The sequence below is a fragment of the Pinus tabuliformis genome, chromosome 4_1, assembly GCF_031772625.1.
Source record: "Pinus tabuliformis cultivar Carrire ecotype Pingquan chromosome 4_1, CPIR1, whole genome shotgun sequence".
Classification (NCBI taxonomy): Eukaryota; Viridiplantae; Streptophyta; class Pinopsida; order Pinales; family Pinaceae; genus Pinus; species Pinus tabuliformis.
The window spans coordinates 293,355,478-293,373,621 of NC_142303.1; the positions used below are offsets into that span (position 1 = coordinate 293,355,478).

At 36.8% G+C, this 18,144-nt stretch overlaps 1 protein-coding gene across 1 annotated transcript; it reads right to left on the reverse strand.

Moving 5' to 3' along the window:
* Positions 1 to 1,344: 1,344 nt before the first annotated feature.
* LOC149175432 (uncharacterized) lies at positions 1,345 to 14,065 on the reverse strand. The gene is made up of 4 exons (XM_089421133.1): positions 13,566 to 14,065; positions 12,792 to 12,853; positions 1,814 to 1,972; positions 1,345 to 1,412 (listed from the first exon to the last, which is right to left on the reverse strand). The coding sequence occupies exons 1-4, from the start codon at positions 14,063 to 14,065 to the stop codon at positions 1,345 to 1,347; spliced, it is 789 nt and encodes a 262-aa protein (XP_089277259.1).
* Between the last annotated feature and the right edge of the window lie 4,079 nt (positions 14,066 to 18,144).

Here is an 18,144-nt window from a genome sequence, read left to right on the forward strand (position 1 = left end):
TCCTTCTAGCGCCAAATATGTTGAAGCCCCGAAAATCGGGTTGACAACAAGGGGGATACCCACCCGGTCCGGACCTTGGTTGGTAGCTCCTTATCCGTTTGGTATAGCGGGTCCGACTGGGGATAATGGGACCAGTTTCCCAAGCTAAGGGTGTGTGTGTGTGTGCAGAGTTGGATGTTGCTGATCTAAGAATACTTTGAGGCTAATCTAATTCAAACTTTTAAACTAAATCTATGCTATTGTAATCTAGTGAAGGAACTTATAAATTTTTTCTCCAAATTATTTGTCTTTAACCATGCATAAAATGAAACACATAAATAGAGATCAAAGCATAAAAGATAAATATGAAAACCATTCAACGCATGGAACACGAGTATATTTGGTGGAAAACCCTCACGAAGGAAAAACAAACCACCCGCTACTCCTGCGCTGCTCAAATATTTATCATGTTAAGCAAGTTCTTTTACATAGAGATTCATGGCTACTATCAAATGGATATCTGTTTCTCATGTAGATCTACAAACTACCAGCTGTTGGAATCCACCATGACCAACGATCCTCATCCAATTACTCTTGAACTATCAAACAACTCTACATACTCCTATCTACTAGAAGCCACCATGACCAATGAGCATCGCCCAGTTTATTCCAAACAATCCAACTACCATTGGATTGAGAAAAGTGCTCACTTATACTGATTTCACCAGAGTCCTCCAACTCCACTCATCTATGTGGTTCCCATTTCATACATTTTCATACTAAAACTGAGAACTTATCAACACGATCACTACAACAACATATCATCAAGGAACACAATCAAAAACCAAATCCACACCACAACTGCAACACAATCTCACCAAGCACTACATAAAATAATATGATCAATATATCATCTAAAACTCTGTGTGCATGAAGAAAAACTGCTCTCAAATGATTGTTGCGCACAAACAATAAATTGAAGAATATGTTAGAAGAAAACAATCTCTAAATACTCTTAAAATCAAACTCTTCTCACCTCCTTGTTTGCTGCACAAAATACTTATTGAAACATACTGTAGCTAACTATTGCAACACCTGCAAACTACTTCAAAAAATATGCATCACACAACCCTCACAAAATTTGCACACTCTTCTCCACTCTCACACTCACTCAACACATCAAGAGAATCAACCATCTTATCATTAAGCTTTCTCCAATATATGGATGAACTGAGGTGCTCATCTCAATAATTACAAAGAACTGCTAAGCTACACAAACTTTGTTCATATGCTTGATTTGATATGGATTCAACTCATTGACTTGATCAAACCACTAACTCCACTTCATAAGGAACATTTACAATGTTAATCACATTCTAGAATCTCATTAACATTTTTCTGACTTTTACAAAATGAGCCTCGAACAAGACAAGCTGGAAAAAAAAATAAACAACTAATGTGCACGAGGAATGTGGAGAAAACCATGCTTTAGACCACAGTTCAGGGCACAACGATAGATGATTTCCACTGGATCCCTTTAGTCGCATGCATACACCTACTTCCTAGTGATTGGAGCCTCTCAGTCATTCCCACAAGCTTGCATCCCTGCAACGGTGGCACGGATAAGAAAAATCAAACCAATTCAGGCCATATCTCTGTTAAACATCTTGGACACCTTCATCGACTCCAAAACACACCTCCAAAACTCTATGAAAAGTTTGCAACTGATGACATAGGCCGAGACATCTACAAAAAGTTAATGATATGCATGGCCTATTCTGCCAAAATCCTCATCAAGACCAACACCTCCAACTCCTCAAGCAACAATAACAACCTGTACAAACTCCTCCAGCACATGTAGCAACATCTATAGCACCTGTAGCATCATATTGAACACGTACAACAACACTTCCTCCAATGTCGGTAGAGGTATCCCCAACACATGTAGCAACATCTCTAATGCTTCCAACACATGTAGAAGCATATGCAACACCTGTATTAGTAATCCAAGCACTTGCAGTAGCAACATCTTCAACCAACACAACATGTCCTAAATCCATCTCTACTCATCCTCCCATTCCTACACTAGGTCATGTCATAAGTATGTTGACATCAATGCGAACCAATAAGACCAACAAGCCAAACACTCATCTCACAACATGAAGACCACTAAGTATCATCAAGTAGACAAAGGAATATAATGAACAACATCACTACCTTGTTGACATCAATGCCAACACCACCCATTTTTCTAATTTGTTCTTCCAGGAAATAGTGATCTACTACATGGAGTACCCAAGAGAATTGTTTCAGATAGAGACACTAGATTCTTGGGACATTTCTAGAGGACTTTATGGAAGAAGTTAGGGACAAATTTAAATTTCAATTCATCCTATCACCCTCAAACTAAGTGGAAGACTGAAGCATTTAATAGGAGTTTGGGGAATTTTTTGAGGAGCTTGGTTGGGAACCATCCCAAGCAATGGGATTAAGTATTGGACCAAGTTCATTTTTCTTATAATAGTTCTCCAAATAGAAACACTTGTCAAAGTCCTTTTCAGATTATGTATGGGATTCATTCAAGAGAAGTCTTTAAGCTTAGAGAATTGGGAAGCGTTGAGAAAAGAAGTGCAACAAGAATATTTTTTTACATCTATGCATAAGATCCATGAATAAGTGAAGAAAAAGTTAGAAGAGAGAAACCTAAAATATAAAACGAGAGAAAATCAAGAGGAGATAACAAAACTTTGAAGTGGGAGATTTAGTTTTTGCACATTTGAGGAAAGAAATATTTCCTAAAGGAGAATATAATATATTGAAATTGAAGGAAATCAGTCCTTGTAAAATCCTTAGGAATTTTTCAACAAATGCTTATGAAATAGAAATGCCAATAGGGATTCGAATCTCTCCCATCTTCAATGTTGCAGACGTGTACACATATCAACTAGATGAAGAGATGCATACAACAAATGACAACATATTCATTTGCAGAAGAAGTTACCAACAATAGAGTCGTTGCAACCAGATAAGATTTTGTACAAGATATTGATCAAGAAAACCAGGGGAAAGGAGTACTATGAGTATTTAGTCAAGTGGAAAGACTATCTAGTAGTTGACACAAATTTGACCACTGCCACATTATTACAGAAAAATGGAAAATTTGTTGAAGACATCATGGGCAGGAGCCCATGATTTCTTTGTTTCTTGGGAGTATGATGTAGGGGCATCTAATAAAACTTCACTAACTGAAGAGGTCAAAATATTTTACGAGAGGAGCTTGTTCCTCAATGTATAGGATTTGTTAGGGAGGTTAGGATATAAATTCTTTTTATTGTTATGTAATCTATAAAAATAGCGAGCTGTTATAATTTTTAATTTACATCCCATGTTTGGGCTCATCTGATCCTATTTTCAAGGATCTGAAATGATGCCATAGATATGCATTTAATTAAAAGTTTTAATTAATAAAACGATAGTAGAGAGAGAGGATTTGAATTTAAATGAAATATTGTATTGTGCCTCTGTGATTCTTGTGTATTTGAATGTTTTTTCTTTCCTGTGAATCGAGCGAGAGGATTTGATCAGAGTGGAGTTGCAGAGGTGCTTATATACAATCCTATGTAAGGCTTACAATGAAGCTCTTCATAGAACGAAAGGTAGAAGCCGAGACCATATTTTTGTAATGGAGAGTGTGAATAAAAATTGAGACTTAGTTTTTTCAACCCTTCGATGTGAGTGTGTTACTAAAAAGAATCCAGGTAAACGGAATCATAGTTCTGTTGGAGAATTAATGTCGAGTGATGAAGATTTCCCAGAGAATCTTCCATGGAAGTTCTAACTTGAGTTAATCTCCAAAATGTTGGGGTGACGAGGAGGTTGGTTGATGTGGGGAAGATCAGCGGACATGTCGAAGCTCTGTGGGGTGACGTGATTTATTAAAGCATTGAGCAAATTGTAAAGAGACAAAGACAAGAATTTTCCCATTCCCTTGGTTTTGTCCCTCGGAAGATACAAGGCCTGACATATTGTGCAGCAAGAAAATTGTTTGGGCCCGGGGTCATTAATAGACATGGATCAAGTCATTTCTCGATGGGAACATTCCCGCCCCAGGTCCTGTCTCCCTAGAAATTTTCCACCCAAGTCATTTGTGCTCACTTTCAAAATTTTGAGGTCCGAGGTTCTTGGGTCTCGGGTGAGGAGGTCAAGTCATATGGGCCCGTCTCTTCGCACTGGTGCTAATAATAATTCATTGCGATATATATATTACAAGGTTGGTTTAAAAGGATTGGAAAGGGATTTTCCCCGTCGTTGGATGAAAGCTTGGCTCTGGTGGCTATCATATGAATGCTTGGATCCAGTAGTTATAATGCATAATACTCCTCCCACTTAGTGTGTGTGTAAATATGAAAGGATTGACTGCAATAGTTTTGGATAATTCATTGCGATATATATATTACAAGGTTGGTTTGAAAGGATTGGAAAGGGATTTTCCCCGTCGTTGGATGAAAGCTTGGCTCTGGTGGCTATTATATGAATGCTTGGATCCAGTAGTTATAATGCATAATACTCCTCCCACTTAGTGTGTGTGTAAATATGAAAGGATTGACTGCAATAGTTTTGGATAATTCATTGCGATATATATATTACAAGGTTGGTTTGAAAGGATTGGAAAGGGATTTTCCCCGTCGTTGGATGAAAGCTTGGCTCTGGTGGCTATTATATGAATGCTTGGATCCAGTAGTTATAATGCATAATACTCCTCCCACTTAGTGTGTGTGTAAATATGAAAGGATTGACTGCAATAGTTTTGGATAGTAATTGGGCTTAATTCCATATTTGGCCACACAAATATATACATGAGGTGAGCCTTGGATCTGGTGTTTTTTTGGGTAAACTTTGGCCTGTTTAATAAATAAGGAATCTCCCCTTGGCCTGCATCATTGGTCTCACTCTTAAATGTTTATTCATGATCTTTAATGATATGTGTCATTAAAATATGAGTTATATTCCTCCAATGTTTTATTTGTTGATGAATTAGTATTTATTATAATTTTCACCAAGGTTTTGTTAATGTTTGTGTCTCGAAAATCTCCTCACATAAGATTTTTCATCAATTTATCTTGAGGTGATCTAGGTTTAGCTCCCTTTATTTAAATTTTCCAATAATATAGAAGAACACAAAGGTACAAGGGTTAAAGGATTGAGGCCCTATAATAGTTTTTTTCCCGTGATTTCTTTGAATCCACATCCATCTCTTTTCTTCAAGGGATTTTTACTCCTAAACTCTATTAGCCCTAGATTGAGAATGGCACAAGCTTTATCTCTTGTGCCAATTGTTTAAAAACTTATTTGTTTGTTCTAAGGTAAATTAGGGTTTATATACAATAAAATCTTACATTTTTATCATTATTGTGTCTGAGATGTGTTGTCCTAGGTTTGGGTTTATTTGTGCTTGATTCCAAACATAAAAATATCAATTTACATGCATTTTCAGCCATAATTTAAGTTCATGTACAAAGTTTTTTTTGTGGCTTTTACATATTTGTCCCACATAATTTTTTTGTTGTCTATTCTCTTGATTAATTTATATTTAGCACTAATTTTACACTTTTATCACAGATTCTAGGCCTTTTTCTTATTTCCATTATAAATTCTTTGCTTGCTACAATTTCTAGTTAAAACCATAGCTTATGACAAGCCAAGTATAACTTATCCATGTTTTGTGTTTGGATACTTATTTGAGCATCTATTGGGTTGCTTAAACTTCTATCTTGAGCCATATGAACACTTAAAATTACATTCTTGAAATTATACCTTAATATACTCAAAGCCCTAATTGTTATATCCTTATTCTTTGGTGAAGCGGGGAATTTAGCTTAAATTAAATTGGGTTAATTAATCCCTAATATCTAATAGGGAAGCCTCCTTTGTGTTAGATTATGTCCAACACTAAAACCAAAAGAGTTCTTGCTATGGTGACAATAATAACACTCTCATTATTGCAGTCAATCTAGATTTGCTTACTAGATTTTCCAATAAAATGCTAAAATTTGTAAAAGCAATATTTATATAATTATATTACCATTAGCTAAATCCTAATTCCTCCTCCCCACAACCATGTTAAATTCCCACCAAACACTCATTTAGCAATAAAAAAACAAAAACAAAACCAAAAACATTTACTTATATACATTCATTACATAAATTCATATATTATTAATAAAATAATTTTACAATAAAAAAACCACTTAAAAACAATATACTAAAACAGGGCAAAAAATTAAAACTTCATACATCTTCCATCCCTCACTTTCCAACCCTCACTTTCCAAGTAATTAAAACTTCATACATCATCCACCTCTCACATTTCACATAATAAGTTCAAGCCCATTATTTGAACAAATATTGAAAATATTAAAAATAAATCATCATCAAATACGATATTATCTAAATGTATATTTATAATTTAATTAGAGAATTTATATAAATTAAATGATTGGTAAATATTGATAGACATGATTTTATAAAAAGCATCAAAAAAATTTCTTCATTATACATCTTACTTGCTAAAATTAAAAATTGCATTAAAATAAACTATATTACAATTTTATTTCAAATAGTATTATTTATAAAAAGAATTAACATATAAATTAAACTTATATAGTTAAAACAAAAAAACATTTAACAATATTCTTAATCAGGGAGATTTACCCGGTCTTACCATGGAGATTTTTAATTTATAAACAAGTTTTCTTACAATACCATGAGCCAATACCATGGCTTATGAACACCATATGCCCAAAAGATCATAACTCATTTCACATATATTTGTTTATTTGACAGTATTTTAATTAATCAATATAATTAAAAGGAGAAAAGAAACATAATTATTTTGAAGATAAATCTCAACCTTTAATTTGCCCATGGTGCATAGAATAGACAGTGATAAAGTGCTCTCTTAAGACATTCCATGGTGAAAAGGTCATTGGTTTCAAACTCCGTGGTAAAGAAATCTAGTCATGATAAGGGTTGGTGTGGTCTAGGTAGGGTATGACTCTTGAGTGACTTTGAGGGCTTAGATGTCCATAGGTGTCACTCATCTTAGGGCTCACAATGCCTAAAAAACAAAAACAAAAAAAATTGTAACTTTTGATTTGTGAATACTATTAAAAATATGCTAAAATATTTTTGGCTGGTTAAATTCCTTCTATCCACCTAATAATTATTGATAATTGAATTACTTTATTCCAAAATAAATAAGTGGAAAATCAAGTCTTTATTTTTAAACTTTTGATAAATTATTTTAATCTTATAATTTTTCTTTTAAATTTTTTTTTTTTTTGAAAAAAAGATGTAGATTCAACTTTTCACACTAATTGAGCCCTTTTAAAATAAAAAATAAAATTATGATCTAAATAGGAAAATAATGTGTGTTATAATTTAAAAAATGAGTATGTTGTAAAGTAATTAGAAGTAAAAAAAAAAAAAAAAAAAATGAATCAAATGTTTAAATTTTAATACATTTCAAAAATATTTTAACAAGAGATTTATATAAACTGTTTGAAGATCTATGTTAACTGATTTTATGTTGATATCAACTTCATATAAATCTAAAAAACACATTATATTTTGCATTCTAAAAAAAATTTTGCTCCGAAAAAAATTGATCCCTCTAAATTCATGTTAAATCCGTAAATTAAAATAAATCTCTACTAATTTATATTAATATATAAAATTTATGGCACATTTTAAACCCAAAAATTAAAATTAAAGCAATCCTATTTTATATTTTGATTAACATAAGGTGTGAAACATGCATTTAGTGGATTTAAATACTTTCCCCATTCTAAATACCAAGTAGGGTGAAAACAGTTTATGCCTTCCATCACCACATAAATAATTGCGATACAACTGGATAAATCTACAACAAAGGGCCTCATAATTAGGCCTAAATGTTTTATAAATTCCCTTCATGTTTCATGGAATATATGCCTTCCTAATGAAGTCGAATTGACAAAAATAAATAGAGTATTTTACATAATCGCCCGGCATATTAAGCTCAAAAACCCATAAAATTTTTACTCTGCTTTAAAGCACAGTTATGACCAACTTTATAACGAAATTCAATTGAACTGGTTTTGGAAAACCATACCCAAATACATCTCTATAAGGAACCATAGTGATCCTACCAAACAGAGCAGCTTAATTTCAAACCACAACTTCAAATAAGATATCGGTGAGCATTTTCTTTGTCGATTGAAAAATATCCCATACAAATTAATATTGACATTAAATAAATTATTTTATACAGCAAATTTTCTCTGTTGTTTTGTCCATATTATCATAAAGAAAAATCTATTTCATTCGTTTTATTTAAGCACCAAAAAGGTCTTACGATTTTCAGAAAGTGACAACCCTCCTTTTTGAGAATCCTCGAACTTCGAGCCTCTATTAGTATCATTGAAAGTTATTTTGTAGAACATGATTATTTTTTTTTGGAAAGTGGCTCAGAAAGTGACCAGCCTCGCATTTGAGAATCCTAGTAAATGAATATTTTTTTAAACCACATTTGCACTAATACCACTTTAACTTTTAGGTATATATCAAAATAACATGTCACACCAAGGTTAATGAGAATTTAAACCAACAACTTTGCAATAGTGTTGCCAATTAATCTATACCAAGAGCAAACAAAAGATAAGAATAAATATAAATGAAATTATTTTTATAACCGACATGTGGTTAATTTTTTTAATTATCAAGAATTTGCTTCTAAATTGAATATAGACTGTGTTATAAGCCACATAAAAATGTGATGTAAATATTTATTTTTATGTGTTTTTAATGTTTAAGAGCGTGTGTTTCTTTTTAAGAGATTATAAGTTCAAAACCAAAGAGATAGAGTATGTATGTCTTAGTAGACTTATGTAAATATCTACATTCATGTGCTTTTTAATGGTTAAGAGCATGTGTTTCCTCTTATGACGTTACCCATTCAAAACCAAAGGGGTAGAGTATGTATGTTTTAGTAGACTTAGCACTCAAATCCCTCAGCCAAGGTCAGTCCCTTGTCCTACAAACAAGGAGGTCTCATACACCAATTTAGTGTTTGGCTTGGTGGTGACCTTAAAATTGGATAATAATAATAATCATGGAACCTTGTGGTGTCTAGATCTTAAGCTTACATAGGGCGAAGCTAAGTCCCTTGTCTTACAAACAAAGGGGTCTCATACACTTACATAACGCAAAGCTAAGTCCCTTGTCCTACAAACAAAGGGGTTTCATACACTTACATAAAGCGAAGCTAAGTCCCTTGTCCTACAAACAAGGGGGTCTCATACACCAATCTAGTGTCTAGTTTGGTCACCACCTTAAAATTTGATAATAATAATAATAATCATAAAACTTTGTAGTGTCCAATGAATCTTAATTTTACATAACCTAAATGCCTAGATTTGATCCTAAATCATATCCATAGCACTCAAATGAAAAAAAGCACCGGCAGTCGCAACCTATGGAAAAGAGATCTCGCCATGAGGACATCCACAATCAAAAAGATAAAGTTGAGAAATTATAAGAAGTTTGTCTGAAAATTCGAAGGATGATGTTCAGAATCCAGGCGAGGGGCCATTCAAATAGGCTATTTGGGAACGAGCAATGAATTTTAGGAGTTGTAAAGGTATTTGCAGTATTTGTTTAATGTGGTCAGGTGCAACGCACACCAGTGGTTGCTTCCTTTAGGCATTCACTCCCCTAAACTTGGACGCAACTTGAAGTTACTTGGTAGATTGATGGGGACAATGGGGCCCTTTGCAATCATGCACGTGCAATAGCATTTGAGATAAAAATCAGATTTGAATTAAAAGAAGGAGTTACAGCTCACAGGTGAGTACTGCACCTGGAGACTGCACTCATACAAAGAGAACTCTCCGTACACTCTACTATTCATGAATGAAAGATTACATCATTAAGTACATCACTAGAAATCAGGTAGTTGCAAACAAACTCCTAAACTCTAGGAACAAATCCTAAACTAAGGAGATACGTTACAACTTATGTAACCATTTCTCCATTAATACAAAATAATATTAATTATTTTCAACTCCCCCCCTTAATGGAGAAAGGATTATCCTGAACTCCTAGCATCCCTCTAAACAATTCAAACTTTACACGCCCAAGAGGCTTAGTAAAAATATCAACCATGTTATCACAAGTTTTACAATATTCCACACATATTTCTTTTGACTGTTGCTTCTCTCGAACAAAATGAACTTGAGTATCAATACACAAGGTATTTTTATGAAAGACTGGATTGTTTGCAAGCTTGATGGTACTCTGGTTGTCGGTTTTGATAATAGTTGATTCTTGCTGCTCTTCTCCTGCAGCGTTGAGAAGTCTTCTCAAATAGATAGCTTCACATGTGGCTGCACACAATGCTTGGTACTCAGCTTCACATGAAGATAGAGCTACAGTGTGTTGTTTTTTGCTGCTCCATGCTATGACCCCGGATCCAATGTTGAATGCGTAACCTGTGATAGATCTTTGATCATCCAAGTTACCTGCCCAATCGGAATCTGAAAAACCTGCTAGAATAACATCAGAAGTGTCAGTGTACAAAATGCCATAATTACTAGTACCACTAAGATACCTCAACACACTTTTTGCTGCGACCCAGTGACTTTCGAGTGGTTTTGACATGAACTGGCTCAACACACTAACAGAATATGCCAAATCTGGTCTAGTTGTAGTCAGATATATCAAACTGCCAACTAGCTGTCTGTACATAGTGGCATCCACCTCTTTAGTGCCATCGTCACTGCTCAACTTTAAATTCTGCTATAATGGTGTTGCTGGTGATCTGCACTGCTCCATTCTGAACCTATCCAACAAGCTTTTGGCATACTTCCCTTGAGTAAGAAAATTTTGTCCAAAGTCTCTCCATACCTCCAATCCCAAGAAATAATGAAGGTTTTCGAGATCTTTCATCTCAAACACTTGTGACATCTGCTGTTTGATTTCTTTGATCAGATTGTTAGCATTCCCTGTTATGATCATATCATCTACATACAAAGAAATCAAAATAATTTGCCTCTGTTTATTAAACTTGGTATACAGATTTGGATCATTCAAGCTCCTATGAAACCCATGCTAAACAAACAATGAGTCAATTTTCTCATACCATGGCCTGGGTGCCTGTTTTAAACCATAAAGTGCCTTTTTCAATTTACACACAAGATGTTCCTGTCCCTTTTTCACAAAACCTTCAGGCTGTACTAAATAAATTTCTTCTTTCAAGTCACCATTCAGAAATGCAGACTTGACATCTAGCTAGTGTAGCTGCCATTTGTGTTTTGTTGCTAAGGAAATTAGCATTCTAATGGTGTTTAATTTGGCTACAGGAGCAAAGGTGTCATCGAAATCTATTCCCTCTTGCTGTGAGTAACCCTTTGCTACCAGTCTAGCTTTAAGTTTCTCTATACTCCCATCTGCATTTAATTTTGGTTTATACAGCCATTTACATCCTATGGGGGTTTTACCTTCAGGCAATTCAACCAAATCCCAAGTATGGTTTCTGTTTATTGATTCTATTTCCTCATACATTGCAGCCCTCCATGCATTAGATTTACTTGCTTCCTCATAATTTGCAGGTTCTACAATGTTTAAAATCTTTGACATTAATGCATAGCCTTTCAATTTAGAAGATAATCGAGTCTTCCTACCTGATCTCCTTGGTAGGGGACTTACCTCAATTTCAACCTTTTCCGAGCTTGCATCTTCATTGATTACATCATCTGTTACTTCTTCTTCTTGTTTCTCCTCCTGCTCTTCATCCTCCTCACTGTTTTCTTCCAATAGCAATGGAATGTGCCATTCACTGTTAGAGTCATTCTTTCCTTCTTCAACCTGTTCATGAAATATGACATCTCTGCTTGCAAAAACCTTGTGAGTCACAGGATTAAATAACTTATATGCCTTGAACTCAGTGCCATATCCAACAAATATACATTTCAGGGCTTTAGGATCTAACTTCTTCCTATCTGCCTTAGGTATATGAGCATAAGCTTTTGACCCAAATATTCTTAAATGACTCACTGCTGGTTTGAATCCAAACAATGCTTCAAAAGGGGTTTTGAAGCCTAGACATCTAGTAGGACTCCTATTCTTTAAATATACAGCAGTGTTAATAGCTTCTTCCCAAAGACCATTTGATAGACCCTTACCTTGAAGCATGCTCCTTGCGCACTCCACAAGAGTTCTGTTCTTTCATTCTGCCACTCCATTCTGTTGTGGAGTGTGAGGCACTGTAAACTGTTGCACAATCCCATGATGCTTGCAGGAATCCATGAACTCTCCCAACTTGTATTCTCCCCCTTGATCTGAGCGAAGAATTTTTATCCTTTTTCCTGTCTGGTTTTCTACCATGGATTTAAACTCTTTAAAATACTGAAAAGCTTGACTCTTTTTACTCAGAAAGTATACCCATGAGAATCTAGTGCAATCATCTGTAAATAAGAGAAAGTAGTATGCTCCTCCTAATGACCTGGTTTGCATGGGTCCACAGATGTCTGTATGCACCAGTTTTAAAATGTCTCTTTCCTTTCTATTAACATGTAAAGGAAACTCTTCTCTATGCATTTTCCCTATTGCACATCCATCACAATCCAGCTTAAAATTATGGAAAACAGGGAGTCCATTGACCATACCTTTTCTCTGAAGTAGGATGAGGTCTTGCAGATTAAGATGGTCGAATATCTGATGCCAGAGATTTTCGGCTGTCGATCCAGCTGCAACCATTTCCTGTTGTGGCATACTCTTCACATCTAGTTTGTACAGGTTCCCCACGCGCACTTCTGTTGCAACTGTTTCCATCTGGCTATCCTTAATGACACAATTAGTCTTAAAGAATTGAACTTGCATGTCCTGATCAGTAATCATTGAGACAGAGACCAAATTTTTCTTAATTCCTAGAACATACAATACATTTTTAAGGTGTCTAATGTCACCACTAGGTAATTTTACAGGAATGTCACCATGTCCTTTGATCTCATGTCCACTATCATCTCCTAAATAGATTTTTGACCCACGTGAAGTTTCTTCAAGAAATTCAAACCAATCCTTCTTACCAGTCATATGTGAGGATGTGCCAAAGTCGACATACCATATGTCGTCCTCAACTTCCCTTGAAGCTGAAAGAGCACAATCGACTATAAATAGTCGAAGTTCATGGCTATGATCCTCCTCTTACTTAACGAAGTAACCCTTATGTTTTCTTTGTTTGTTTCTTCCTTCGTCTGCCTACCTCTTATAAAAATCTCTAATCTCATGTCCAGGTTTTCCACAGTAAAAAACATTTCTTGATGGGAAAATTATTAGCAGACATACCTTTAAATGGTCTCTTCTGAAATGTGTTGGCTCCTCTCTGCTGCTACTGCTACGGTTGCTGATGCTACTTCCGTTTAAACTGTCTCCTTTTTTCCATCAGAGCAAGGTCATTGCTTTGAGATTTCAAATTTTGTCATCACTCTTCTTCTTGTATCAGAATCCCTGTCAGCTCTTCAAATGAAGGGGATTTCTCCCTTGCTGACAGCCCTGTGATAAATGTCTGGTAATCATCAATCATTCCATTCAACGTGATCGTGACCAGATCTGAATCGGAAACTTTCTCTCCGATATCTCCCAATCTGTCCTTCAGGTCTTTGACTCTCGCAATGAATCCAGCAGTGGATTCATTCTCCTCCATCTTCAATGCAAACAGCTTGCCTTTGAGTGACAAGACACGGTTTGAATTCTGCGTCTGGTATAGGTTTTTAATGGTCGTCCAAATGTCAGCGGCCGATTTACAGTCTCTAATATGTGGGATAACATTGTCCTTGACGGACATCTTCAATATGACCTTTGCTTTTGTCTCCCTTTTATCCCAATCTTGTTCTTGTGTGGCTGATCCCGATCTCAGCTCATTTCCTGTCACGATCGACCACGCATTTTCACTTTCAAGTAAAGTCTGCATCTTGAATTTCCAGTTGTTGAAATTTGATCCATCGAGTTTGCCAGACTCGTGGAGATACGATTCTAAACTGTTATTCATATTGACTTATACCAGATCCGAACCTCTGTTTTGCTGAAAAAAAAATTGTACCTTCAATGCGCCACCACCGGGCAAGTCCGATCTGCTGCCACCGAACAGATCCGGAACTCCAATGCGCCACCACTGGGCAAATCCGATCTGCTGCCACCGAACAGATCTGGAACTCCAATGCGCCACCACCGGGCAAGTCCGATCTGCTGCCACCGAGTAGATCAGGAACTTCAACGCGCCACCACCGAGCAAGTCCAATCTGCTACCACTGAGTAGATCAGGAACTCCAATACACCACCATAGGGCTACTCCGCTCGGCTGCCATCGAACAGAGCCGGAAATTCAAAGTTCCACCACCGGCCAACTCCGATCTGTAAAAAATTGCAGATTTTTCAAAGAGAAAGAGGTTGGCGCTCCTTCAACAGCGAAATGCCTGCGCCAGAAACAAAATCGATGCGAGGCACGAAATTGGTGTGATTAATCCTTGATTTTCCGTGCCAATTGTACTTTCTGGCACACTGGCGCGCTTATCACCCTCAAAACCGCGCCAAGTGGCGCGACTGTTCCTTAAAAACCCGCGCCAGCTCTTCTTTCCGCTCAAAAATGGCACGACTTGTTATCGAGAAAACTAGTGTCTATGCAGAGTTGCTAGTCCCACTAAGGCTGGTAGCTACCTTAGAAACAAACACACTAAAAACTACTTTCGTTTTCCTTTATGAGCAACAGATAAGAGAAGAATAAGGAGACCAACCTTTGTCTTGCGCTTGGTTCCTTGCTTGATTCCTCTCTCTTCTGGTAGGTCTTTGCCACTCGCTTCCTTGTCTACCCAGCTTCAAGGAGTACCTGTAGAATCAAAGCAGCATAACACTATCCAAGAACATAGATCTATTATCGTAAACAATATAGGATGAGATGTACATTGACCACACAAATGCATAAATCATCAATCATACAAGAATGTGGAGGAAAACTTGAATAGCTTTATTGATGATCAAGAAAGAGCAAAGAGGATTACAACCAATTGCTCTGACCCAGCATCATCATCTCAGCAAGAAAGCCCTTCTTCACCTCATGAAAAGCTTAGATCACCCAACACTATGATATTGCACCAAGAAACCAATAGCACTCCCTTACAAGATACAAAATTCCAGCCTATCGATCTTTGGGATGAGGGATACTTATATAGATGTCTGCAAGGGAGGTGAGTCAGCTTTTGAGATTTGATTAGTGTCTTCTCTCTTATAGTTATTGATTCCACTTGGAGATTGATGATCTCTTACTCATCCCTAGTCGAATTTAAGGCAAGTGTCACATGAGAGGTTTCTGGAAGATTCCATGCTCCTCCACCTTGCGGATTGACCCTGCCATTTGTCCTTTCTCGCCCATCGCACCCCATAGAAGGGATTTTTGACATGCATCGCACCTACTGTGTGTATTCAGGTGGGATGCAACGCACTTTGCCTATGGAGCAGGTGAAATGGTCTAGTTTTGACCAGTTCTGAGTAGTTTTTCATGGAGAACTTCTGGGAGATGCTGTAATCAGTTGACCTTGTTCTTTTAGGGGTTGGAACAACACCTTTAGGGACTTAGGAGCCCTTGGTTTATGGACATTTATGCTTGGGGTTGCAGTGCCCAAAAATTTCTATAACAGTTGCCCCCTAAAGCATGAGGTCGTTAATCTTTTGATGTCGGGTGAAATGCTTTATCATGAGGATCCGACCTGTAATAAGATACAATACAATACATTATCTTCATATTATTTTCATGATCTAGCTGAGGTGGGCATTCCCATGCTTAGCTTTATAAATTCATTTTCATGTACATAGGACAGACAATCGTCTGAGTGTAGACTGATGATTCTGGTAGAGCCATCATCCCTTAGATTGGATGATTATCTGTGCAGAAATGATGTACATTTGATGTCTTTATTTTCCTGAATATATATCGCAGCCCAGATGGATGAAACTAGATCCAGGGTCTTCAATCTCGTTTGATCTTCACTCAAAGTACAATTCGATCCATGTGAGAGATGTTTTGGAGTCGAACATGGGAAGACATCGCCTGATTACCAGCCAATGATGTAAGTTGTTAACAGGCGCGAGAGGAATCACCGATAATGATAATGATCCTCAAGGTACTGTAGTACAATTCACGTGGTGTGAATAAGGGACTTGGCGTCGAACACCACGCAAAATCTTTAAGTCGAAGGCCATTGATGTAAACCTGTCGCCGAAAGTGAGAAACTTGCCATTGAGGCATGCAAGCTTCAAAGTACTGAAAGGGTTGTTCCTAGATCGACTTCTTGGATAATGAGCTGATGTCGACAAGAAGCGATCTGTCGTAGGAGGGCCTTAGTGAATCCCACATCAATGACACGGAACGGAGCAAATGATTTTAATGGAGGTGAAAACGATCTGGTGATATACGGTTCAGGGTGGCGGTCATGAAAGAATGGAGCGAAAATGTATTATAGTGGGTGAGACATAGGTGAATTTTCTGAGCGACTTCTCTTGAACATATCGGCGACACTGACATGATGGATTGGTAGCATTAACCCCAAATGTGGATGGTGTGATGGAACCATGCTGATGTGACTAGTGAATGGAACAACCCAACCCGACTCGGATGCAGAGTGAAAGTTTCATGTTCAAGAGCGACTTGCTACCAACAAAGTTTCTTCAAGTTTTCTTCCCAATTATTCCCCAGTCATTGCTGACCAGTACCTCTTTATTTTTGTCAAGCTTGAGGAGGATAACATATGCTTTTTCTATAATTTTCCCTTCGGGCAAAGCCATTGCTATGTTTTAACGAACCTAGCGATAGTGAAACTCGTTCTTGTCTGTTATGGACAAGTTTGTCGCTATTAGGTTTTAACGAGTTTAACGACAAAGATAACTCGGTCCTTTTCAATTTTAGAGAGTCTGAAAAGGGACGTAAAGGAAACTCCAAAAATCCTTTTTCGTCATCTAATCCCTTAAGTCCGAAAAAGTATAAAATAATACAAAAGGGATGAATTTTCGGTAATTTTAACGAGCCGAACAAAACAAGCGCTCGATCTTTTTGTGTAATAATCCCTCAGGTCCAAAAAGATTAAAATCTAAAGGAGGGATAGCACTTCCGGTCACTTTAATGAGCTGGAGAGGCCAATGGCTCGGCAATCTTTTCATATTTTACGAGTCAGTTGAAAAGAGCTTAAAGGAGACTCGTTTTTTGAGGAACGAGTGATAGATTTGGGTAGCAGTTGATTCCAGGTAAGGTTTGGAATTTTCCAATCACAGTAGTGTCACAAGGATGGCTAACAAGATCACTCTTTACAGCTGTTCCTCAAAAGGGGTAAACAATCAAGTGGAGGTGAATGATCGGCCAATACAGAGTGGAGGTGATGATGAGAACACGACCAAGGCTTCAAAGGAAGTAATACATTCACGATGGTTATTTACCGGAAATTGGTTCATTTTTTATTTTAAAATGAGCTTAAATGCCGGGGCAAACACTTGCTCATTGCTTATGTTTAATTTTTAACGAGCTTGAAGTCCGCGTTAAAACTGCTCGATATAACCGTGATTTCTTGACTTTACCATTAATGACTTTGTTCCTTCAAAGGTTGTGCTGCATGCTTAATTGCTTCATCAAACTAGTTAGAAATGAACAATACATGTTTGGAAAATGAGTTAAGACACTAATATTTTACTTGAATTACGTAAAAATTAATTTAAAAGTGCTTTTACCCCTCATTTTACCATTTCATTTGAACTTTGGTCTGTTGGAGTCTTGGAGGTGCTTTCCCCCTTGATTTTCACCAGCTGATTCCGAAAGATTCTGTGGACAATTTTTGGCGCCGTCTGGACCAGGTAGGAGCTAAACCTGAGCTCTTTCATTTCATCCTTTCCATTTTGCATTCTGAGCCTGATTTCTGGTTTTTCTGAGCCTCTGGGGTTTGAAAAACTCGCTCTGGCTCCATCACACCCTTTCTATATCGAAAGGTGCGTTGCATGTTGGCCTACTCACTGGACAGTTGGCATGCAATGCACCCAGAACACTGCTGGGGGTGCGATGGGCGCAAGGAGGGAAATTTGTGCACAGTTTTC

What these genes read in the sequence shown, in the direction of transcription:
- LOC149175432 (XM_089421133.1), bottom strand. Translation starts at nt 14,065, where the DNA reads ATGAATAACAGTTTAGAATCGTATCTCCACGAGTCTGGCAAACTCGAT. An exon ending in CAGACATTTATCACAGGGCT is followed by an intron (nt 12,854 to 13,565) that starts GTCAGCAAGGGA and finishes CATTAAGGATAG; the next exon opens with CCAGATGGAAACAGTTGCAA. An exon ending in TGCTGGAGGAGTTTGTACAG is followed by an intron (nt 1,413 to 1,813) that starts GTTGTTATTGTT and finishes TTTTTTTTCCAG; the next exon opens with CTTGTCTTGTTCGAGGCTCA.